Genomic DNA, 26630 nt, shown 5'->3' on the forward strand with positions numbered 1-26630 from the left:
TAATTAGTAGTAGAAATAATTTCTGGTACCCATCACAGAAATGTAGCAGTGACAATAATATTGTATGCTGTAATCGTACTGGGCAATTAGTGATACAAAAAACCTGTTTTATCCTGTGAATAAAAGTATATGTTTTTGTCAGTGTACCATAATAACAGAAGCGAAACGCAATATTGTGTCAGGACAATTTACTATTTATGCACAATAAATAAAGGAGCATAGCGCGACAATTTCTGTTCAGCGCCAGACTTGCTTGTAACCTATATCACCAATTATGTTAAGAAAAATGACGCATTAACTACAACAGCAGACTGACCTTTGTGTAAATGCTTGGAGCAGACTAACCTGTGAGCTGGAGTGTTCTAGGACGTTATATTTGATCTTTGAATGGCTGCAATCCAGTCGCCTCTTTGTTACTTCGGAAACATGGCTCGAACAATTTCTCTTCCATGACGTAATCCGATAACAACCGATCTCTTTACCCGTCGGCTTTCCGTGGCTGTCATGCGACCGGCTATTGCAGTTAATAATACAACAGCTTCTTGACATTTTTGTGTTTCTTTTTATCGCTGTGTGACTGATTTTAATTGAAAGCCTGCGTGCGCTAGTACCGCTTGCCACGAGTTCCCAGAATCCTTTGCGGTTCTACCCGTGAATGACGTCACATTTTCAATCTCCATATAATATGCGTGTTAAATTTTATATTTGGGGTAAAATATCAAGTCTTTTCAAGTAAACCGGTTCAAGTCCAATTCAAGTCCCAAGTCATTGGTGTAAAAGTCCAAGTCAAGTCACAAGTCTTAGAACATTTTTTCAAGTCAAGTCTAAAGTCATAAAATTAATGACTCGAGTCTGACTCGAGTCCAAGTCATGTGACTCGAGTCCACACCTCTGTCAAGAAGCACTGTGTGCAAGCAGGAGATGAGGACTCAAACACAGACTTCACAGAGGCAAAAATGGGAACTCAAAAAGGTAGTTTATTGTAGGCTCGGGAAAATGATACAACTAATGATGAACTAAACTAGACTGGGAAAATATCAACTAAACTTCACAGAGAGGCACACAAGGGAACACACAGCATGAGGGACGACGTGACACGGAACAAAGGGAGACTCTGAAATAAATACACAGAAGGTAATGAGGGAAGTGGAAGCACATGGGGAACACAGCTGAGGACAATTACACACGACAGCGGGGGAGGACACGAAACTGAAAATGCTGACACCAAGATGCGGACCATAAACATAACAGAGAGAAGCAGAGAGAGAGAGAGAGAGAGAGAGAGAGAGAACATGACGGAAAGAGGAAAACACAGAACACAAGGAGTGGGAGCAAAGATAAGATACACAGCAAATCCAGCATGTCCAAATTAACACTGTCGGATTTGATTTCAACACTATTAAAGTGTCTATATGGGTCCACACCAGAGAGTGTTAATTTAACTCTTTTTGGAGAGTTGGTACGTTAACTCTGATTTAGTGTTAAACACCAAATCTGTCTGGAGTTGATAATTTAACACTTGGTGTTAAGAGTTTATATATTAACTCTCAAAGAGTATTTTAGTTTAACTACGTAAGAGTTATCTTCTAATTCATTCTAAAAAGCGGGAATTTTACTGTTCTGAACTTCTAGAAATTTCTTTTGGAAATAAACATTTACTAAAAAGATGCAATGGTTTTTGAAAAACATTTATTCTGAACTGTGCACCACAATTTCAAAACATTTTCTGAAAGATGTAACAGTATACATGTTCTCACTTTCATTAGAATTTTGTTTATCAAAAGGTCTGACATGGTAAATGCAAATAACAGCATTCTCATCACCTATTTCTTCAATACAATATGCATGTCCTTCATTCATCCCTTTGTGGAACTTCAACGCACTTCTGCTCTCCCCCATATTCCATCTTCACAAGCATATCCTGTGCGGAGATTGAATAAAAATTAGTTGACACTAATTAATGGCACAAATAATCCAGTAAACAATTGCAGCACAGTAAAAAAAAAAAGGAATCCTCTTTGAGCCATTACTTGTGTAAAGTATTTTCCCAAAAGACAAGGACACAGGCAACAGGTAATACTGAACTAAATGTAAAACCTCAACCTTTTTCATTTTTACCTAAACCGTGTGCACAAAACTCTGGAGGGATCTATGCTAACGTAGAATCCAGTCAGGACGCCTGCTACTGCTGTTTGCTCGTTTTTTTTATGGGCGATCGTTTTCAGGCTTCAAGTAGCACCATTATACCAACATTTACATTCTAGACATTGTTTTAGGTGTATTTGACCAAAAGTTTGACTGAAAATTCACATGCAAGCTTTTTTTCAAGGCTGTGGTATTTGCCCGCAAACAATACCTTTCAGCTAGCTAAAACATGTTATTATGCTATCAGCGAGCAACATGGCTAATGCCTTTCACACAGCTTTGTCTCAACTCCAAAGAGCCACAGAAGTAAAAGTTAATAATAATAATTGAAACAATCTTTGGAAAAAATGACTTACCAAGCATGGCAAACAACTCAAATATGTAGAGCAAAATGTTCTGAAACGGCTTCACTTCAGCTTCGATTGGAGCCGTGCTGGGGGCGGAGTCTGTGAATTTACTCTATTGGTGTCATAGCCCCTGTAGGAGTTCAGAGTTAAGAGGTCAAGAGTTAATGTTTCCATTGTAACACATCCAGATTTGACAGAGAAACACTCATTTTTAACACTCGATTTTAACTACTATCATTTTACACCTCAGAGTTACATTAAAAGAATGTGACTCTACTTAGAGTAAAATTAACTCTACTTTTGCAAGAAGACTATTAACACCAAAAAATTTAACACTTTTGAATTTGCTGTGTAAGATAGAACTTTATTAATCCCTCGGGTGGGTTCCTTTGGGAAATTCGGTTTCCAAATAGCACAGCACCGACAGAAGTTACAGAATGTGAGCAGAATACCATATCTACACATATATAAATACAGAGACATATATAAATAAAGAGTATACAAAAGGGATAAATAGGAATAAGAATACAAGGGAATTGCACATTTCAAGTATTGAAGTCTATTGCACCGTTGGTTATTAACAAAAAGTATTGCACAGTGAAAAGGCACTACAGCTTGCTTGTTCCCCCCTCCTTTGTCCTCCTGTCTCCCCTCCCTCCCCTCCAGAGAGGAGTTAAACAGTCTGATGGCGTGTGGGACAAAGGAGTTTTTAAGTCTGTTAGTTCTTGTCTTGGGGAGAAGAAACCTGTCACTGAACAGACTCTTCTGGTTGTTTATGGCCGTGTGCAGAGGATGCCTGGCATTGTTCATAATGTCCATCAGTTTCTTTAATGTCCTTTTCTCTGCCACTGTCATCAGAGTGTCCAGCTTCATGCCGACCACAGAGCTAGCCTTCCTGATCAGTTTCTCCAGCCTGGATGAGTCCTTCTTTGCTGTGCTGCTCCCCCAGCACACCACAGCATAGAAAAGTACTCCAGCAACCACTGACTGCACAATAACTCACATCACTATATACACGGTCACACAGAGGGAGACAATGGGGGATAAAGACACGAAGGGAAATCCAGTAAATTAACCTGAACAACTTAGGACCCATAGAATAACAAATGAACGTAACATGACACAGGAACACAGGAAAACTAAGAACGTTGGGTCAAATGACCCAGGATCCTGACATATTGTGAGCTGTAGAAGGATGAGATGGACTGATGTTATCTGACACGACCTCCGTCTGCAGAAAATGTGCCGATGAACAATCACAGGCGCTTGTTTCCACACAGCAGTCTGGATTTATTTCAGCTCACAGCTCCAACATTACAACCATTTTAAATTCAAACACTTTCATCAGCATGAATATCAAACATCATCACTTACAAACTGAGTCACAGTCAGCTGACTGCTCCTGTAGATGGAGGACAAATGTTTATTACAGCTACAGCTGTGGAGGAGATGTGAACAGAAAATCATGAGGGTAAAGTTCAAACTGAGCCAACCAGCCCCGTCATGTTCCAACATGACTCTGCATGAGCAAAGAAAGTCCACAGAGAGTTTGGTCTGGAAGAACACCTTTATGATAAATTGGAGTGAATAATGTGAGCCAGGCCTCCTCATCCGATGTCAGTGTCTGACCTCACAATTGCGTCTGGAAGTGTGTTCAAATAAAATTCCCATAAACACTCCTAAATCTTGTGGAAGTCATTTCTAGAAGAGTTTAAGCTGTTACAGCTGCAACAGTGGGAAGACATCAATTTTAATCCTTTGGATTAAGAATAGGATGTCAGTCAAGTTCATATGTATGTAAAGGCAGACAATCAAATACTTCCTGTAATATAGTGTGTCATAAATTTCTCAACCTTCTCAAAAATCAATCAAAAACAAATCTCCTCATACTCAAGCTAAAATGTTAAAATAGAAAAAAAAGATTTAAAAAAGATGTTTACAGCTTTACACACAAATGTTTGTCTCATTGACCTGTTTAAATATTAACAATGCTTAATAACTGATCCATGATCCATCCATCCATTCGCTTCTCAGGGTCGCGGGGGGCACTGGAGCCTATCCCAGCTGTCATAGGGCAAGAGGCGGGGTACACCCTGGACAGGTCGCCAGTCTGTCGCAGGGCCAACACACAGGGACAGACAACCATTTGCACTCACATTCACTCCTAGTGGCAATTTGGATTATCCAATTAACCTATCCCCACAAGCTGCATGTCTTTGGACGGTGGGAGGAAGCCGGAGTACCCGGAGAGAACCCACGCAAACACGGGGAGAACATGCAAACTCCACACAGAAAGACCCCGGCCTGATGGTGGAATTGAACTCAGGACCTTCTTGCTGTGCGGAAACAGTGCTAACCACCATGCCACCGTGCTGCTGATATATGATCCATTATTAGTTATTAACAACATCTCAGGAAAAACGCTTCAGAATTATCTGTATTAAAAAGAATCTACCAGTGACAACAAACAAAAGCCTGTAGTTGTTCTGACATCAGTATTAATGTTAATTATTTCAAATCTTTATAAGAAGGATTTGTGAACTACAGAAGTCGAATTTTACCCTGAGGAAACCTACCAATGACAGTCCCATGCATGTTAGCCTCTTTGTGAGTGTTTATGCATTATGTTGTCTGAGCATTGCTGACCAAAGTGACTGCTGGTGAAACCTGAGTGACGTACCAGTTTGAACTGGTCTGCTCCACTGTGGTTATTGTTCATGTGACACTTCCACCTACTGCTGGACCACAGTTTGTGCTGAAAGTTGCTTCAGAGAGAAGGAATAACAAAACAGAAGAAATAGTCTTTTTACCACAGGTCTGATGACCTGATATGTTTCCACTTTAGTTGATTCATGCATGCAACAATCACAGCTTTCAGCAGACTAACATGCGTCAACCAATCATTAATAGCTCCACGTTTAACAACACAGGAAGATAGAACCATGATGTGCTACTTCACATGTTTCGGGTTCAGAAGCCAGCAGAATGTGTATGTAATCAGTTATGTGAGAGCAGCTCTTTAAAAGGAAGCTTCCAACTGATTTTAAATAGAGGAAATCAGATGATAAATGTTGGTGTGAAAAAGGAACCATAGCAGAGATAATGCAAATGACCTCCTAATGCTTCTTTAGCTAGAGGCTCCTTTCAGAGCCACAAGGAGTCTGTTGTGGGTCAGTTGAATGTCGAGAATTCAATTCAATTCAATTCAAGTGCCCCCAGTCTATGTTCCTGTCTCATCCCTCTGTTGTTTTCACTTCTTCAATCCATCTGCTGTCACTCCACATCCAGCCAGTAGGTGTCCTCACACTCTCCTCCTGCTTTGAGTTACTCCCACAGTGCCCTCATCTGTTTTCCCTTCCCTGCTCGGCCATTAAAACTGCCATCTTGTTCTTGTTTCTTCTTGATGTTCAGCTCTTTGTTCTGCTTTCTGCCTGGAAGCTTCTTCATACTCAAAAATCTCAGCAGTTCTTTGAAAACAAAGTAAAAAAGTGAATGTGAGTGAAATCAGTCCAAACTAACAGAGTGAAGAGCAGCAGATGAAGCATCAAAGTCACAAAAAGTAAGGAAAGAAGGAACAAAAGTGCCATCTGTGTCCTTTCAAACAAACAAGCATCAGTGTCCAGGACTAAAACATGAATCCACTGAGGAACTAAGCGTTCCACTATCCGCTCCAAATACAGAATCAGAATCAGAATCAGAATGGGTTTATTGCCAGATGTTGAGGTTTACAACATTAGGAAATTGCTGCGGTGCTTCAGTGCAGACAATAAGAATTAAAGTGCTATGTAGAAAGAAAGATATGTGCATGAGATATACATGAGATATATACATGAGAATAAGAATTATGAGTGCTACGTAGAAAGATATATACATGAGTGCAGGTGGTGATCAGTGCCAAACATGAAATGATGCAGTGACACAGCGTAGGGTCATGTGTTAGTGGCGGGGACAATCATGTGGTTATTGTTCATGTGTCCAACAGCAGAGGGGAAGAAACTGTTCTTGTGGCGAGAGGTTCTGGTGCGAATGGACCGGAGCCTCCTGCCTGAGGGGAGCAGGTCAAACAGACTGTGTCCAGGGTGAGAAGGGTCAGCTGAGATCCGGGCTGCACGCCGCAGTGTCCTGGAGGTGTACAGGTCCTGCAGAGATGGGAGTCTGCAGCCAATCACCTTCTCAGCAGAGCGCACAACACGCTGCAGTCTCTGTTTGTCCCTGATAGTGGCTCCAGCGTACCACACGGTGATGGAGGAGGTGAGGATGGACTCGATGATTGCAGTGTAGAATTGCATCATCGTCCGTGTTGGCAGGTTGAATTTCTTCAGCTGCCTCAGGAAGTACATCCTCTGCTGGGCTTTCTTGATGACGGAGGTGATGGTGGGCTCCCACTTCAGGTCCTGGGTGATGGTGGTACCCAGGAAGCGGAATGAGTCCACAGAGGTGATGGGGGTGTCAGTCAGGATGATGGGGGGGAGTGGGGCTGTGTGCTTCCTGAAGTCCACAATAATCTCCACTGTCTTCTGGGCATTCAGCACCAGGTTGTTGTGGCTGCACCAGGACACCAGACGTTCAACCTCCCTCCTGTAGGCAGACTCGTCCCCGTCCGAGATGAGCCCAATGACGGTGGTGTCATCTGCGAACTTGATTAGCCTGACAGACTGGTGGGTGGAGGTGCAGCAGTTGGTGTACAGGGAGAAGAGCAGAGGAGAAAGAACACAGCCCTGAGGGGAGCCGGTGCTGATGGTCCGGGAGTCCGAGACATTCTTTCCCAGCCTCACGTGCTGCTTCCTGTCCGTCAGGAAGTCAGTGATCCACCGGCAGATGGGATCAGGCACATTCATCTGGGAAAGCTTGCCTCAGAGATGGTCTGGAAGGATGGTGTTGAAGGCAGAGCTGAAGTCCACAAACAGGATCCTGGCGTAGGTTCCTGGGGAGTCCAGATGCTGCAGGATGAAGTGTAGGGCCATGTTGATGGCGTCGTCTACAGACCTGTTGGCTCTATATGCAAACTGCAGGGGGTCCAGGAGGGGGGCCGTGAGGGTCTTGAGATGGGAGAGAACTAGGCGCTCAAATGACTTCATGACCACAGATGTCAGAGCCACGGGTCTGTAGTCATTTAGTCCAGTGATCCTAGGTTTCTTGGGGACAGGGATTATGGTGGAGGACTTGAAGCAGGCAGGCACATGACATGCCTGCAGTGAGGAGTTGAAGATGCCAGAAAACACTGGGGCCAGCTCGTTTGCACAGTGTCTGAGGGTGGCAGGAGACACGCCGTCTGGGCCGGGAGCTTTCCGAGCATTCAGACTCCTAAACTGCTTCCTCACATCTGCTTCATGAATATGAAGAGTTGTGGTCGGAGGAGGTGGTGTGAAATCCTCTTTTGTGTGGGGTGAGGGGGCGGGTGTTGCAGGTGAACAGTTTGAAGGTGGTGATGGCTCTATGGAGGGGGGAGAGGTGGGGGAATGAGTGTCCAAAGTGCCTCTATTGTTGGGGTCGTTGGAGGTGTGAAGGCTGCCTGATGGCTCGTCAAAACGGCAGTAGAAGTTGTTAAGGGTGTTGGCTAAGAGCAAGTCATCAGTGGAGTGGGGGGTTTTAGGCTTGTAGTTTGTAATATTCCTAAAACCTTTCCACACAGAGGCCGAGTCAGTCTCTGAGATCTGCTGCTGCATCTTCTCAGAGTGCTGATGTTTGGCAATGTCCACTTCTTTAGTGAACCTGTACTTGGCCTCTCTGTAGCAGTCCCTGTCTCCGCTTCTGAACGCCTTACTCTTTTCCAGCCACAGCTTTTTGAGTTTAGGAGTAAACCAGGGTTTGTCATTGTTATAACTCACCCTGGTGCGTGATGGCACAATGCTGTCCTCACAGAAGTGGATATAGGAGGTGACAGTGTCCGTAAACTCGTCCAAGCTGTTAGAAGCAGCCTTCATTGTGTCCCAGTCTGTGGTCTCCAAACACGTGCGAAGCTCCTCCACAGCCTCGTTGCTCCACAGTTTTTTAGTCCTCACGACAGGTTTGGAGAGCTTCAGCCTCTGTCTGTACGCGGGGATTAGGTGAATCATGACGTGGTCAGAAAGTCCGAGTGAAGCGCGGGCACCGTGCGATAGGCCCCGCTGATCGTGCTGTAACAGTGGTCTAATGTCCTCTCCTCTCTGGTCGGGCATTTAATATATTGCTTGTATTTTGGAAGCTCATGGCTCAGATTGGCTTTGTTAAAGTCCCCAAGAGCAATGATGAGAGAGTCCGGGAATGTCCGCTCCGTGTGGAGAATCTGCTCCGCGAGTGCGCACTGAGCTGCCTGCGCATCTGCGTCTGGCGGGATGTAAACAGCGGCCAGGATGAATGAAGCAAACTCCCGCGGAGAATAAAACGGTTTGCAGTGAATGAAAAGATATTCCAGAGAGGGAGAGCAGTGCTGAGCAATCACTGTTACATCTGTGCACCAGCCACTATTGATGTAGAAGCAGACACCTCCACCTTTGGTTTTACCGGAGAGAGCGGCCTGCCGGTCCGCGCGCAGCAGATGAAAGCCCTCCAGCTTGAGCGCGCAGTCTGGGATGTTCTCACTGAGCCACGACTCCGTAAAACATAAGACACAGGAGGAGGCAAAGTCTTTGTTCATGCTTCTCATCAGGGCCAGTTCGTCTATCTTATTCCAGAGTGATCGTACATTAGAAAGGAAGATCCCAGGAAGGGCCGTTCTCAGTCCGCGTTTCCTCAAACGCACGAGTACGCCGGCTCGCTTACCTCTCTTTCGACGTCTCACTTTCCTGATCAGAGTCAGCAGTAAATCTGCCGCAGATGCGACAAATATTGGAAATAAATCCACAGGCGTTGTAGTCCTGCAGTTAAGGAGCTCTTCTCTGGTGTAAGAATATCCAGAGGAGTGCCCAGACACAGAAGAAATGCACAAAAACAAGACAAAAGTAACGCACTGAAGCACCAGGGCATCCATACGCGGCGCCATCTTGGAAAAATCTTACTCCAAACAGGCTATCTTTTATATCTGGCGATCGTGGCTCAAGAGTTGGCAGTTTGCCTTGTAATTGGAAGGTTGCCGGTTCGAGCCCCGGCTTGGACAATCTCGGTCGTTGTGTCCTTGGGCAAGACACTTCACCCGTTGCCTACTGGTGGTGGTCAGAGGGCCCGGTAGCGCCAGTGTCCAGCAGCCTCGCCTCTGTCAGTGCGCCCCAGGGTGGCTGTGGCTACAATGTAGCTTGCCAACACCTGTGTGTGGATGTGTAAAGCGTCCACTTTTATATTTTGTGTGATGGCATTATAATTTAAGTTATAAATTTCTGTCAAATCCTTTGGTATAATGACTCCAAGATATGTCAGTTTGTTAGTATTCCATTTGAAATCATACATTTTACGTATGTTTTCTTTTGGTACATAGTTGTAAGTTAGAGTTTGGTTTTTGTGTATATTTAATTTGTAACCCAAGAATTGGCTAAACGGTTCAAGGCGCATCATCAGTTTGGGAAGACTAGAGTCCGGATTTGACAAGGTCAAAAGTATGTCATCTGCGTATAAGCATATTTTATACTCCACTCCTTTAACCTGAATGCCCTCGATTTTCTGGTCTTCTCTAATACATTGAGCCAGGGGCTCTATAAAAAATGCTAACAAGGTAGGGCTTAGGGGGCACCCCTGACGACATCCTCTCTCCAGTATAATAGTCCTGGACAGATTTCCATTCATTTTAATCCGCGCAGTTGGACAACTGTATAGCGATTTCAAACAGCCTATGATCTGCTCTTTGAAGCCAAACTGTTTTAGATAAAGAAATTCCCATTGCACCACATCAAAGGTTTTCTCTGCATCCAAACTCAAAGCAACTGATATAAATTGATTTTGACTCATAATATTTATTAGGTATAATGCTCTTCTTGTCCTGTGTTTGTCTATATTTTATGAAACCCGTTTGGTCGTGGTCGATCAAGTCGGGACTAATATTTTTCCGTCTTCTTGCAATGATTGAAGTAAATATTCTGTAATCTATATTTAAGACTGAGATAGGTCTATATGAGGTGCACTCTGATCTGTCCTTTCCCTCCTTTGGAATCACAGATAGGATAGCTTGTTTACAGGATACTGGAGTCTCTCCTCCCTTCAAGATATAATTAAAACATTTTAACAGCACTGGTGACAAAAGGTCCCTATACCGCTTAAACCATTCTGCAGGGAATCCATCTGCTCCTGGCACTTTGTCTTCAGCCTAGATATAGCTTTATCAAGTTCTGCGTTAGTAACCTCTTGCGTTAGTATTTTGTTTTGTTCTTCTCCTATGGAAGGCAAATCTAGAGACTCCAGAAATCCTTTCACTAGTGATGAATCCATTATTTGGGGTTGAGTGTAAAGCTCTTTGTAATGTGATGCAAAAGATTCTTCTATATCTTCGGGTTTGTGGGAATAGGTCTTAGTGGATTTTTAATTTTTGTAACTGTTCTATAAGCAAAGAGCTTACCTCTTTTAACCCTAACCCTATTAACATTAAGTGTTACTAAACTGTACTCTTAAAATGACATGTCTTGTATAAGTCAGAGCATTTACCTTGTAAGACCTGGGTGATAAAACAAAACAAAAACAACAACAAATAAACAACAACAAATAAACAAAAAACACCCACACACAACATAAATTTGATTTCAAAATTTGAAACTTGAACTTTAACTAAAACAGAACAAATGAGAGAACTGTGGTTTCGACTAAAAAACAGAATTCCCCAAAAACCCTTTGGAGAGGAAAGCTGTCGTTTCACAAGCGGCCTCTCCTGTGTAAAGTGACGTCTCCTGAGGTTATGCATAAACAAAATACCACAAAGTAAGAAGTAATCAAACAATCAAACAGTGTTTTAATCTCTAAGTACTCTAAGGCAGACATTTAACTTTCAGTATATATTTAGGTGTAAAATGAAACCTAAACGTTTACACTAAATTGTATTGTGTACAGTGTAAGGCTGAAATGTCAATCCTTACCCAGGAAAAGTCAAATCGGTAGAGAAACTGAATTTCTCAACTATTCAGCTTAGAACATGATCAAACTGTGTCCCTTGGTTCATGTCGAAATGCCTAGAACATCATCTTCGCTCTCTCTTGATGTTCATCACGGTTCCGGCATCCCGCTGTCTCTGCTGTCTTCCAGGAAAGGTGCTTCAGCTTTTCCTGTGTTGCATCCGTGGATTGGGCCTGTTCTCCCGCGGAGCTCAGAACCTTCCTTTTCTGATGGGGGCGTAAGCCTTTCTTTTCTGTTGAATTTCAGTGGGATAGTCCTGGTCAAAGTAGATTCTCACTCCGTTCAGAAAGACCTTTCTTTTTCCAAGCAGAGCAGAGCACCAGTTCTTTAATTCTGTACTTCAGAAAGTAAATCACTATTGACTGGGGGCTGGCATTCGGCGGTGGCTTCGGGCTGAGAGCTCTATGACATCTTTGCATTCCCAGCTCAGTATCACTTAGGGACAACTCCGATTTAATAAATGTTTCCAAGAACTCCCGTAGGTTGTTCCCTTCCGTGTGTTCTGGGATTCCATAAACACGAATGTTGTTTCTTCGTGATCGGGCTTCCAGGTATGTCAGTTTAGCTTGTATATTTTCTTGTGCTTGAATAGCTTGAAGCAGAACCTCGTTAGCTACGGTAGCCCACTCCTCCACCTCCGCCACCCTCCCTTCTGCCCCATCCACTCTACTTATTGTGTCCTTTATGTCTCTGACAATTTCGTTTAATATGTTATCAATATCTTTTCTAAAACACGTAAGTTCCGTGGAGAAGGCATCTTTGAAATTTTTCAGGTCTGTTTTCATGTCCAACCTGGTAGCTTTTAGCTCTTCGTGGCTAGCACGGATGCTAGCTTGCAGGCCATCCATACCCTCGTCGCTGTCATCATCTGTGTCTTGCCTCTCTGTTTACGACCAGTTTTCCCCTCCATTAGTGTAAAATGCTGTCAGAGTAATAATTCGAGTAAATTTGGGGATTTTTGGTTAGTGAGTCTGGGAGCTCTCACCTTACACGTACCGGAAACCCCCTGGGTACACCCTTCTAAATGTATAATTGAGGTTTCCAGTTCAAAATAAACCACAATTTCAAAGACAAAAGTCCAAATGGCAACATTCATTTGACATTGCATAGACCTTGTTAGCTAGTTGCAACAAAACCTTAATTTGGAGGAACAGGTCCAACTTGCCCACACCAAATCCACTTCCTGTTTGTGGAGATGTCTGTAAAACTCCTCAAAGTAAAATGTCCAAAGGTCCAGGGGAATGTGTGTGTGTGTGTGTGTGTGTGTGTGTGTGTGTGTGTATGTGTGTGTGTGTGTGTGTGTGTGTGTGTGTGTGTATGTGTGTGTGTGTGTGTGTGTATGTATGTGTGTGTGTGTGTGTGTGTGTGTGTGTGTGTGTGTGTGTGTGTGTGTGTGTGCCGTGCAGCACAGGAACAAAATCAACTGGTCTGTCGGTGGGATTGGCTCGCCATCAATATCAGATCCATTCTAATGCATCGAAAAGAAACCCTGACCTGTCAACAACAGTGTCATAGGAAACACTGAGTTTCCAAATTATCACACTTCACACACTGTTAGCACATAAAAGTACTGTTTGTAACATTAACCATGTTTACAACTGAAAATAAAACTGTGAAATATGTAATAATCGTTGCATTGGTTTCAAGGGCTTCTTTAGTCTTTTCAGTAGTTAAAATATTTACAATTTCAATCACATTTTGAAGAAAACACAACTGTAGGGCATCGCCTCAAGTTTTGTTCAGCAAATAAAGATTTCCACAAAACATTGTAACCTATTTCTCCAGTAAACACTACAAACATTTTACTCACAGTGAACTCATAATAAGTGCAAATAAACAATGAACAGGTAAAATAGTTTGCTCACCGATCTCACAAGAGGACAGCGCAGGAGCGTGAGATGGCACCGTCTCTAAGCCCTGACATTCCACGACCAAACAATGCGGAGAGAACCAGAACTAGTTAGTTGTTTTGAACTTAACGCATCATTTTAGCAGTACACATGCATGAAAGCATTTTTAGCATAAGCAGCTAGTGTTAACTCTTCCTTCTATATTATTTTTGTACCTTTTTTCAGCGAATCTCTCCCTCTTTTTCCCTGCCAGTGTATTCAGAGCTAATGGGGCATAGCTTGTGCTCTCTCAGACGGAGATGGCAGGCGGAACAATGCATCATTTTGCAGATGCTCATCAGCTCTCCACCTCCACCATCTGCTGCAGCAGAAATGGTAATAATACTCTCATTATTCTCATATATTACAATCCATCCATCCATTCGTTTCCGCTTCTCCTTTTCAGGGTCGCGGGGGGCACTGGAGCCTATCCCAGCTGTCATAGGGCGAGAGGCAGGGTACACCCTGGACAGGTCGCCAGTCTGTCGCAGGGCCAACACACAGAGACAGACAACCATTCGCACTCTCACATTCACCCCTAGTGACAATTTGGATTATCCAATTAACCTATCCCCACAAGCTGCATGTCTTTGGACGGTGGGAGGAAGCCGGAGTACCCGGAGGGAACCCACGCAAACACGGGGAGAACATGCAAACTCCACACAGAAAGACCCCGGCCTGATGGTGGAATTGAACTCAGGACCTTCTTGCTGTGCGGCAACAGTGCTAACCACCGTGCCACCGTGCTGCCTGCTATATTACAACCATTATATTACAATGGTTCAGGTTTAATTTTCATTTCATATTATCTCCGCCTGTATATACCTATTGCTACAACCCTATTTGAAGCATTTGTTTGTAAGTTGTGTGTTAAACACTTTATCTGTTTTGTTGTATCTGTGAATATCTTTCCTGAACTTAACTCTTGACAACTATCAGTGAGTTGTTCTGGTAGCAGGTGATATTTTTCTTAAGAAATCCTCTCTCAAAAAGCCTTAAGGATGTCTAGTGATGTGGTGTAAAACACAACTATTTCCAGGAGTAGTTCTGGATAAATAACTTTATGAAACTCAAATGCAGTAGAATATAATAGAATAGCCCTTTATTGTCATTGCACATGTACAACAAAAAATCATGGGTGCTCCATGCCAACTGTGGAGGATTAAAAAAATATAAATAGTAAAGACATCAGGAATAAATAGCAAATGAACTGATATATATACAGTCAAGAGGAATATATACAAAACAAGAGAAAGGCACACAATGGAGAGTAAAGTGCTTGGAAGCAGTGCAAAAGGTCTGTGTATAGAGTTCGTATGTGAGAAAAGGGTTACGGGGTGCAAGGGGTTACCCTGGTTTTACTGAGGCTGGAGGATCTGGCAATGGCCTCCAGGTGAGGCAGAGGGCAGCCAGTGATTTTTTGCATTGTGTTGATTACCGTCTGCACAGGCTTCCTGTTTTCAGTAGTGGCCCCTGCGTACCAAACACCCAGACAGGAGGAAAGCACGCTCATTTAATGCTTCCTCTGTTACTTTACAAGCTAAGCTATATGGTATGAGTGTATTGTGCTTACTGTGCACAAAATTATGGGTAATGTCTGTCAGATAAACTGGAATGATGGTCAGCAAAATGGAGCACCATGTATGCGTTCTTGTTCCAGCTAGTATCCCTGTCACACAGCTGGGGGAGTGTGTGCAAGGTTGTGTGGAACAGAGCTGGTGAGGCAGTTGTAAAGAGAGATTATATGGATCCAGAGACACTAGTTTTGGCCCACTGAGACTGCAGTTAAAAACTTCTCCTGAACTTGAAACCATAGTTCCATTAAGATAGAAAAAGCTGCACGGTGAGGTTTGATCTCAAGTTCTAACTACAGGAAATGTTAGTAAATACATATGAAAAAAGTCTGAAGATAATAACTGTTTGTGTTGACTGTCAAATGTTTTTTGTTAGTGTAACATTTGTATAACACAAATATCACAGTAATCATATAGTGGTCAGTAAAATGTATTTAGAACTTGCAAATTGATAATGGATTCATCATCTCTTAAGTCATCACAAAGAAATTAGATACAAAATGTGAAAATGGACTCATCTTAGTGAAAAAAGTATTAGTAAAACAATGACACACTGACTGACTTTCAGCAAGCTTTCCAAACAGACATAAGCATGTTTCTCTGTGACAGCAGCTGCCAATCAAATGCCTCATCTTATAGAATCAGGTTATTAATCAAAATAAAACTAATAGAATAAATCAGCCAGACGAGAGTTACTACTAATGGCTGAGGTTAGCTTTATTGTTTTAGTATGACCAGTTTAACAGCCACCCTGCCGCCCGACACCAGGGGGCGATAGAGACGCTTTGCTTTCAGTTTTTGAAAGGTCGTGAATTTATTTCTGTAGTCGTTGGTCTGTGACGCATCGGGTCAGCCAATCGGGTTGCGTCAGGCAATTTAAGACAACAAACAGAGGAGACGTTTCAACAAGTGTTCAGCTGAGTAAGTCCATTGTGTTATGTGAGTTGTGCTGATACAGGAGCGACACAGCTAAGCTACTCAAGATGCAGCAGATGCAGTAGGGGAATAGCTCTTCTCTTTAGCCAGCTAGCGTTACAAGATAAACTGCGGCTGCAGTTGGCTTTAAGGCGCCCGAAAGTACCGGAAGTAAGTTAGTTCATTTTCAAAATAAAACCCAGTCACAAAGTATCAGAATCAGAATTTATTTATCCCCAAGGGGCAACTAATAAACAACAAAGCAGCATAACGTTTAGATAAGGACAATAAGAACAGGCAATAAGAGTGAAGTATTAAACTCATTTGCTGAAACGATTCTTTACAAAACACTAACAAAAGTAGACATTATTAGGTATAATTAAGTTGAATGAGAATTACAGATTCGAAGATGCGTGAGAGTATTTTAGAATCTGTTGTCGAAAAACACTTGATGGTGCTCGTAGAAACCCAGGTTAAGATTACTTTATTTATACCCACAGGTAAATTTGCTTTACAGAAAAACCCCTTCACAAACACACATACCTAATGAAACCTGACAAAACACATATGTAGTAATTAAACAATATGAATCAGAGCCAAGTCAAATAAGTGTGAAAGCCGCAAATATTTGACTATTTGTGTTGTTAATAAGCGTAATGATGGTTTGACGTTATACTCGTGTTACAGTGAAGAAAAGATTGACCTGCTAGGCGAGTGAGTCTTTTCACTTTATATTTGGATCATTTTGAGCCTCACATCGAAAATGTTGTCAAAGTTAATATGAAAAATCTGTTTTATTTAATAAGGTAATCATAACTCAAGAAACTACTCAGTTCAGTCTTCATTAGCAGCATGGTTTGCTCAGTTGCCATGGCGATAATTCAGGTGTGAAATGGCCGTAAGAGATATCTCCATGACAACTGAGCAAACTCCATCTATGGTTGAAGACTTTGCTTTGTCATCATTAAGTGTTTTTGAGGACCTAGTAAAGATCCATTCACAGTCAAAGTGGGGACTCGGTTTCTCTCAAATGTGATGCAAAACACACCACAGTGTTTCACTCATTAAAGTAATGGTAGTTTGGGGTGTTTGGACAGAACATTATGTTTTCTAATCTGTTTTCTGCACGTAATATACCAACAGTACAGTGTGTCATATTTTCTAGTAGGTGTATTCCTTATCAGTCTCCACTATAGGCAACGCAGTAACTTTTCAAAGAAGAAAAAATCACCCTAAATGGTAACAGAAATGCTATTTTGTCTGAAAATTCTGGTTTAAAACCGTTTAGAAATAAATGTTGTCTCTATAAGAAACGACTTAGAATTTATACAACCAACTGAACGATGTTTCATTTCACTGCATTCTTCCAATCTTGATATTTCATGCAGTGAAACAGTGTCAAAGCAAGATGAGCCAGCAGAAATGATATTGCCTTTCACAAAGTGCTTACTATGGGTTGACAGGTGCTTTGAAGTTTATTTGGATGGACAGGAAAGTTTATTTTGTTGAGGTAGGACGCTGACTTTGGATGGTTTTGACTCCTGTGAACACATTTTTAAAAGGAACATGCTTAAGTGGTTTGTTGGGTTCTTGTGGGCAGTGCATTCTCCTTGAACAGTTGGCTGTGGTCAGGCAGTTCGGTTACAACTGTTCTGTGTTTTTCAAATGTGATGAAAACATGTGACATCCATACGTCCACTCAGCCTTGCGTGCGGTTTGTGCACGTTAGTAGTTGTGAACAGACCTGCAGTGAATTACACTGATGTGCTTCTGAACAGGCTTTCTGCTCCTGTTAAATGAAAACCTGAAATCTTGAAAGGACATGAGAACATTAGTGTTTGGATGATTCATAGGGTGAATTGTTTCAAGCCCTTCCCGGGCCAAAACCCTAGTTATCTCACATATTTCATACACTATTCTCATTCATTTGAATGATGCAACAAAACAGAAATAGCATTCTGTGAATGGCATATGGACTCTTTGTAACTGAGCATTAAGTAGGTGAGGGTGATGCTTCTCATAATGTTCATAAAAATGTTTTATTGTGTGTTGTTCTTTCCTAGTTTCCTGCTGGTGGATGAGGTGAGCGTGATTATGTCTCGCAGACTAACCAAAGAAGAGCTGGATGCACAGTTTGAGCAGTTCTTAAAAGAGGTAACGCAACATTAATGCGTCTGTGCCGATGTTTGTAAATCATCCTCACACTATCAATTACCCGTATAAAGTCTTTCATTCATCTGATTCTGATCATCAAAATCTAAATGGTCACTTATTATTTTGGGTGGTGGGTTTTTCATCTGTACCCCTCTTGGGCTATATTTAGAACTGCCTGTAAACATTAATGACCAGCTTTACAAGCAAAGATTAGCCTACAGTCAGCGCCCCTTAGAGCGCCGACTGCATGTGAACTGTGCTGGTGCTGAAAGGCTAATATCAGGAGTGATTTTACTGAGAAGTGTTCGTATCTCAGCCAAACAGAGGGAGCTCTTTGTGTATGTAATATCAAAAATGTCACCGTGATCAGTGGTCCCTTTATATCAGCAATAAAAAACAGGAAACCACAGTTTTGTCTTAAGAGCATCTCTTTGTCAGTCTGTTTCAGATGACTCTGTGGATTTAGGTGCTGCTGACAAGCAGCCACACTCTAAAAGCAACCAGAAACCAAGAGTGAGGCAAGATGAGGCACTCAGTGGTGGAGGATCAGCAGCAGGTAATAATGATAAAACATCCAGCACATGCACATGTGAGACATTAGCTTTATTGTAGATCATTCTCTCCTCTCTCTCTGTTTGTGGGGTTTTTTTCTTAGATGCAGAAATCTGTAAATAAAAACATGAATTAGGCTGCGTCCACACCAGGGCTGCCACAAACGATTATTCTGATAGTCGACTAATCAGATCATCATCCATTGGACGTAAAAGTACAGCTTATTGCACCAGCAGCATCTGCTCTGATATAACTATCATTAGCTTACAGCTTTAAGTGTGTAAGGTGCTCACTAACAATAAAGACAAGATGATAGTTTATTACATTTTAATGAAATCTGCAGATTGTTTTGGTAAAGTTTAATAAACTCCTTTCTATCTAAAATATAACAGGACACCGGAGTAAACTCTCCAGCATCTCACACTTCTGATAATCAGCTGTCTGCTTGAGGTTTATTCAGCTGTGTAAAAACTATAACTTTAATCTCAGCCAAACCGATTTACTCAGGAACAAATAAATACTAAAAAAAAGATAACATTACATATTACAAATAACATTTTTAAGTTATCTAAGTGACTCATATATCATGTTTAACCTGAGTAGTGAAGTGGATCTTACAAAGCTTCAAACGACGCGTCGACTATTAAATCAGTCGTCGACGGTTTTGATAGTCGACTAATCGTGGCAGCCCTAGTCTACACTAATCTGGATAAATTTGAAAACGGTGTTTTCATCTAAAAACGCTCCGTGTCCACAGGAGCCGACGAGTTTTTCATCCACAATGAAACGACTAAAAACGCCTACGTTCCAGTACTGCTCATGCGTGAAACGTGAGACAATTCAACCTGCCTCATTTCTGTCTGCTGTTTATTTACTTTCCAACTCTCTGAAACGTTGCGGCAAAATGTCGAGGAAAAACACAGAGTTTTTTAAATGGACTAACAATGAGGTGGAGTTGTTGCTGCGAGTAACACAAGAGTACAAAATTGAAAAGCGAGCGAGAATATAGACCAAAACAAATATGCCGAAATTAGCATTTGGTCCTCTTTGAAGAAAAGCTTTGGGGAGCATGTGCAAACAGATAGTAATCTTTAACGGGGCTGTGAAAAATGGGAAAAGACTAAACACCATGCCGTCCGTCATCTTAGTTGAATTGGTCGCATGACTGCATCATGTGACTAAAATGCGTTATCATTTTTCGAAAGCCTCTGTTTTGGCTTTAGCTTTTCCACACTGCAACGCAAAAACTGCGTTTTCTAATTTATGGGGAAGACCCCAAACCTCCCTCCTCCTGCTCATGTGTAGTGCTGCTGCGTGTTGTTCTAAAGTGCATGTGGGGCGATCGTGGCTCAAGAGTTGGGAGTTCGTCTTGTAATCGGAAGGTTGCCGGTTCGAGCCCCGGCTCTGACAGTCTCGGTCGTTGTGTCCTTGGGCAAGACACTTCACCCGTTGCCTACTGGTGGTGGTCAGAGGGCCCGGTGGCGCCAGTGTCCGGCAGCCTCGCCTCTGTCAGTGCGCCCCAGGGTGGCTGTGGCTACAATGTAGCTGCCATCACCAGTGTGTGGATGTGTGTGTGAATGGGTGGATGACTGGATGTGTAAAGCGCTTTGGGGTCCTTAGGGACGAGTAAAGCGCTATATAAATACAGGCCATTTGCATTTAAAACACGGGAGGGCATGGTGCTGCTGCCAGAGAGCAGAGGTGAGGCTGAATACACAGACCGTCCTCTGGATGCCATGTAGCATGTAGCAGGCCCTACATGTATGTGTTATGAGAGTGTGAGTGATGTGGATGTCTGTGGATTCTGTAAGGATGAAACCTGCCTGCCGGTTTTCTAAGCTTTACCCTGAGATTCTGGCGTTTCTAGCAAAATACATTTATATTCAAAGAGCTACTTTTAAACCCAGCCCTGTTTATTGTGGCTTCTAAATGCATTTTTTTGAGTAATTGACTTTGTTCTGACTTTTTCATTGCAGTTATTTTATGCATCTAATGCAGGAATTGCAGCTTCTTTTAATCGCATGTTTTTATCATTGCATAAACCACAAGGATGTATTTGTTAGCAGTTGGGAACATGTTTTACTGTTTACTCATATTTAATACAAACGAAAGCCTCGAAGGGGATTTGTGTCTCTGGTAGAAACCAGCAAGCAGCCACTCATCAAACTAAAATAACAACAATAATAAATACATCTTAAGAACACATTTATACTGTTTACTATAAAATGTTATACATAAGAAACTATAAACAGGAACCTTTCAGACTAGAGCTAATATTGAACTTAAATGTGCTCTAAGCTGCTCCAGTGCGTTCTGAATGTGTTGGGTTGCATCCAGCTAAACGTCTGACAGTCACTCGAATAACTATTTATTTTTTGTACGTTGTCTTCACTTCACCCATTCACACCAGCACGTCCTTCTTGTTTTAGTGCTTTCTGTCTAACATTCACACACATTCATACTCGGCTGCATCAGAGACCAACGTGGCCTCAGCATGTTGCTCAGGGATACCAGCCACCCTGATTGGGTTATTCAAGTGATGATAGGACCTTACTGTACATGTTAATGTTGGTGTCATTCTATAACATGAGACAGCGAGAAATGTTTCAACAGCACCTAAAACCTGACACAGGCTAAACAGAAAAAATTGAAATGATCTGATGAAGACAGTCAGTGAGCTGATGCCTACACTAGGTGGCAGCGTGGGCCTTTTGTTTAGCCAATAATATCGTTTCTATTATGGTGACTGTGTCTGATGTGTTGTTGGGTCCCAGGTGGTGGATCGATGTTGCTTTTCCTAATTTGTTTAGATCAAGATGTTTTTATTTCTGTCAGCACGGTTGGAATTTCAGATTTCTTTAAGGAAGTCTGAGTCTATTCAAGAGGAGGATGAGGAGGCAGAAGGTATTCACTCAAAGGAGGAAGACCTCGTCCTGAGAGACAACAAAGACACAGAGGGTGAGTCCTTGAACACACAGACGAACCAGCGAGAGCGATATGTGAAGGTATTTAAAAAGCAAACAACAGAGGAGCATGCAGAAAACTCTGCTGAGAAACTTTTTATAAAAGAAAGAAAATCAATAATAGGCTCAAATGGAAAGAAGCCCGAGAAGAAAAATATGCGATGAAGAACAGAAACAGATGTTCAGTGAAATTTGTGAGACTACCAGTTTATTTGGGAGGCTGCAGAAATGTACTGACAGCTAAGAAGGTGTTACACAAATTCATGCTTGGAGAAACTGTGCTAGCACTCCAGTTCTCCCAGATCCAGATCAAAAAGCATTTTTCATCTTTTATTATGTAACCAGGATGGCAATGGTGCAAAACATTTTTTTGAGCATGTAGCACTGAGTAGCTCCACCGTTATTGTCCACCCACATAAAGCACTATACATGAAGGAGTCTTGTGGAGAAGTATCCCACTTGTGCTGTGTTTAAATGTGTGTGCAGGCTCGGCGACGGTGCCAGCTGTGTACATGAGCGCGGTGGGTTTAGACACTCTGGAGGAGGAAGAGGAGAAGGCCAGGTTCTTTGCCCAGCTGGAGGCAGGAGCTTCATCTACTATAGACTACTCCAAGCTGAACAGGGAGCTGGACTCAACACGTTCTACCCCTGCAAACAACTACAGGCATGTCAGCAGCTATGTGTTAGGGCAGGGATAGCTCAGCAGGTAGAGTGGTGGCCCCATGATCGGAAGGTCGGGGGTTAGATTCCCCTGAACAACTACCCTGAGGTACCCCTGAGCAAGGTACCGTCCCTACACACTGCTCCCCGGGCGCCCAGTGGCTGCCCACTGCTTCACTGAGTGAATGGGTTAAATGCAGAGAGGGATTTTCCCCACGGGGACCAATAAAGTACACTTTCTTTCTTTCTGTTACATCCCCTCAGCACTAGTAAATGATCCTTTATTTCACCTCTCTTCATTTTGCCACATTTAGCTCTTGTGTTTCCATTGAGCACTGTGTTCATTCACCCGTCACTAAAACCTGTTCGAACACAGAGAAAGTTCCTGTGCTGCATTTCCTTCTTGCAGTGAGATTCAAACATGAACAAAAGCTTAACAGAAGACCATCAGAACTTTTCACATCTAAATCAGTTTGTGTACATGAGTGCAGAGTGGCAGCAGCAGCAGCAGCAGCAGCAGCCATCAACACAACAGGTTTTCATTGCATTTAGGAAAAAGGAAATCGTTTCTCAAACTAAATATTCAAACATTTGAAAATCAGTTAAAGTCAGTTATGTGCAGTGTTGGTCAAGTTACTTGAAAAAAGTAATCACGCTACTTTACTGATTACTTTTTTTAAAGTAATTAGTTACTTAGTTACTTTTTAAAACATGATTTATCCCCTAAAAAAAACAATAGATCTTTCAGCCCAATTCTACTTTTTCTACATAATCCATCATACAAAATGTAATCAAATGGAAAAGTCTCTTTTTAAAACTTGTTTTATCAGTTTTAATCTTTTAACTTTATGCATCAAGCAAAAATTTAATTATATGCAACATTCTCTGACTGGAAGAAATTAGTTTAACATTTAAACCTATTTTCTGCACATTCCAGCACATAAAATAAAATATTTTGTGTGTTTACACTCAGTCTTTCAAATAGATGCAAGTAAAACACAGCAGAAAATAAATAAAGTCAAAGACTCAGCGGTCCTGTTGCTCTATTTTCACCTGTATATCAGGAGTGGGGCAGGCGGAGGTTTACCCTGGTGCAGGTGTGTCACAGCGGTCAGTGGAAGGATCCGCGAGTTTCTCTGTGAGTTTCACACTGCAGCGTATTTGGTGCTTGATCAGACGTTTAGGGTTTTTTTTCGCTAACAGTAATCTAATTACCTTTTTTGCAATAGTAACCCCTTACTTTACTCATTACTCGAAAAAAGTAATCGGATTACACTGCCCATCTCTGGTTATGTGAAAATGATGTTTTGTGGACAGCTGCAGAGAGTCTGTCTTTGAGTCACTTTGGGGATCCACCGTCCAAAAATACAAACCTTTATAAAGTTGTTAGCATTACGTATTAGTCTGATAAAGCTCAGCAAATATTATCACTTAATACAGTTTTTACTGTTTCAATTAGTAAAGGAATTACAAGTAAATCAATTAAATACTCGTATCTGTTGCTGATGACCGCTATACTGCATAACTACTTACTGAATTTCATGGTAGATACTTTTCTCCCCTTGTGGTCATTTCAGTTAAATTAGGCTTTTTTCCCTCCTGCCCCGTTCAGCAGCAGCCTAAGGTCCAGAAAGATGCCCGACGGGTTTATTTTTCCGAGTGGATCATTACGGCTTTGCCATACTGGTCCACTTGATTGATCTTTATTTTATTTTTTTAACTTTTAAGTTATTACAATGGGAACATACATGACTGGGGGATAGGAAAGGGAAAGACAGTAAACATCAGCTGGATCACCTGCTGGAAGAAAAGAAGAAACAAGTAAAAAGAGAACAACACAGTAGCAGACCACAGCAGCAGCCTGGATAAGTGTCAGTAACAGGAAATAATAAATACTGAAACTTAATGAGCAGCACGCAGGACTGACAACGATCAATATGTTTAAAGGCAGCAGCAAAGGTGTCCGTGCACACCTGTGTGCGTGAGCATGCTTGTATTCAAAGGGTTTCTCCGTGTAACGATCTATTCGTGGACACAAACTGAGGTGAGCTTGAATACACACACCGTCCTCTGGACGCCATGTAGCGTGCCCACCCCCAAGGCCCCTAAATGAGGCTTCTGAGTAAGACACATGAGTTAATTTTGGACAGTAGTAAAGCACAGCTGTGCTTACAGCGTCTCTACAACAGCTGCTGCTGTGGAGCTCAGTGTTGTAATTTCAATGTAATAAGAAGGATGTCCTCCCTGCAGGAATGTAGAAGAAGCAGAAGAACCAGTGGAGCGAGGGGGCGGTGATGATCACAGCAAGGCCAGAGGGACGATCAGTCCAGGTAAGAATAATGAAATCTAGGCCAACTCTGCTGTGTCTCTGTCTTTGTCTTAATCATGTCTGTCCTCTCTCAGCCTTCACAGGCTCCCCACACTACAGCGAGGATTTTGAAGATGACGAGGACGTGAAGGTTCCACTGGAGGAGGTTTGTGCTCAAATCTGTACCTGTTAAAGTCAAAAATATTAGAAACTTCATCAGAAAGTTCATTTTCCAATGAAAAGCACACAGAATAAAGTTCAATAGTATATACAGTATAACACTGTAAATCAGTGTCGCTGAACACACTTTGTTGATGTATCTGCAAAGTTAAAAATGCTGTAAAAAGAAAAAATTAGCTAAACAAACTGGATCTGAGTTCAACTGGACGTTTGTCCAGGGGGAAACCGTATGATTGTTTAACAGCGACCTCAGGATAACCAGTGGATATAATAACAGCGGTGTATAATTCATGTTAGTAATATATCACTTACTGTTCCAAATGAACGGATATCATGTGACTGTGGCACTGTCACACTCTTGTCCTTTTTCAGACGTCAACGACGGCTTCAGTTCTTGCCAGAGGTAAGACACAGATGACATTGTGCTGAGGCCAGCACACTGAGATGTGTTACTGTCGTCACCGGCAGTGTTCCTAAAGCGATGACCTTTAGTTCCCATTAAGCCTGTGAGGTCTAAATGGTTCTTCTTCTTCCAAGTCTCGTCATAATGATTCAATCTGAAGTACAGATAGTTTAAAAAATACTCCAGTAAAGCCTGATGTACTGAATCAACTTCTTTACTCAAGTAAAGTAAAAAACTACAGGCTCTGAAATGTACTCAGAGTAAGACAGTACAAAGTAACTGACTCTTGTGCTCTATTAATATGATAATAAAATAAAGTACATGAGAATACAAATGTTATTTGAATCTAAATTCTAGTTGTAATGAATGTACTCAGCTTGACTCTGTTATGTAGGACACGTGCAGAGAATTAGAGAACTACAGTGCAGGTAGACCTAAATAGAAAAACGAGTGCAGTCGGGGCTTAAAGTTCGTGTAACACAGGACCCACACACACCTTTCTGATGATGAGTGCATCTACCATTTCCTCAGAGGTCAGTGTGCCGTATGACTGCATTAGCAATAAATCTAATAACGCTCTATATGAACAGTTACTCACTATATAGAACAACGTTATAGGATTATATTTGTTCACAGATGTTTGCAGCTGTCAGCGAATAGTTATCAGCTATTTAGAAACAAAACACTTTTAATCCATAACAGCAAATGAACTGAACAACAGAAAATACAAATGCTATTTATGGTCTCCTCACAACAATGATAAGAAAAATAAACTGGGCCAATATGGCATGTTTGTTAATACAGAGACACACATGTTACTGTGATCTCTGGTCTCCCACTCAGAGACACAGGTCTCCCAGTGTCCAGCATTCAGAGGCTACCTGAGGACTCATGTGTGAGAAAACCTGCTCACGCAGACATGTAGAGCCAAATATGGTAAATGGCCTGCATTTGTATAGCGCTTTACTCAGTCCCTAAGGGCCCCAAAGCGCTTTACACTACATTCAGTCATCCACACATTCACACACTGGTGATGGCAAGCTACTGTCAATAAGGCCTCTGCAATGTTCTGAAGACAGTTAAACCTGTCAGGTAGTGACGTCCAGCAGGTGAACATGCAGCTCCATGAACACGCACAGCTGTGGATTCCAGCTGCTTCGATGTTGCATTAACTGGTATTAACTCAGCCAGTTAATGGGAGACAAATCCAGCTGCTCATTAAAGATTTCTGGTTTGTTCAGAAAATAAAACATTGGTCCAAACACCTGAAAGTCCCAAAAACACGTTGTGTCTCGAGTCTACGGATGTATCTGTGTATTTCCGTGGTGCTGATGCTGAGCGGACAGCTGCTGAAGCTGTTGAAGTGTCGGAATGTGGAAAGCTAACAATGTCCCTCTCACCGGTAGGCTAACTTATTTTTAGCCAATTACAAGTTGAATCTGGTAGTTGGGTTGTTAGCTAAGATACCGTCATTAAGAAGCAGCACAACTAATGTGTCTATGCGAGCTAATTTGCGATGTGCACCGCTGGC

At 42.1% G+C, this 26630-nt stretch overlaps 1 protein-coding gene across 3 annotated transcripts in view; it reads left to right on the forward strand.

The window, feature by feature from the left end:
• Nucleotides 1–15802: 15802 nt before the first annotated feature.
• The window catches only part of cep162 (centrosomal protein 162), a 46111-nt gene continuing 35283 nt past the window's right edge, over nucleotides 15803–26630 (forward strand). For 2 of the 3 annotated variants that reach the window (XM_024800211.2, XM_024800213.2), the window contains exons 1-8: nucleotides 15803–15885; nucleotides 17943–18033; nucleotides 18472–18589; nucleotides 21421–21543; nucleotides 22035–22212; nucleotides 24459–24538; nucleotides 24612–24682; nucleotides 25069–25099. In XM_024800211.2, the coding sequence (XP_024655979.2) occupies nucleotides 17974–18033; nucleotides 18472–18589; nucleotides 21421–21543; nucleotides 22035–22212; nucleotides 24459–24538; nucleotides 24612–24682; nucleotides 25069–25099 (661 nt within the window). In that variant the 5' untranslated portion in view covers nucleotides 15803–15885; nucleotides 17943–17973. The other variant, XM_024800212.2, reaches the window with a different exon arrangement.

Source organism: Maylandia zebra, linkage group LG11 (genome assembly GCF_041146795.1).
Source record: "Maylandia zebra isolate NMK-2024a linkage group LG11, Mzebra_GT3a, whole genome shotgun sequence".
Classification (NCBI taxonomy): Eukaryota; Metazoa; Chordata; class Actinopteri; order Cichliformes; family Cichlidae; genus Maylandia; species Maylandia zebra.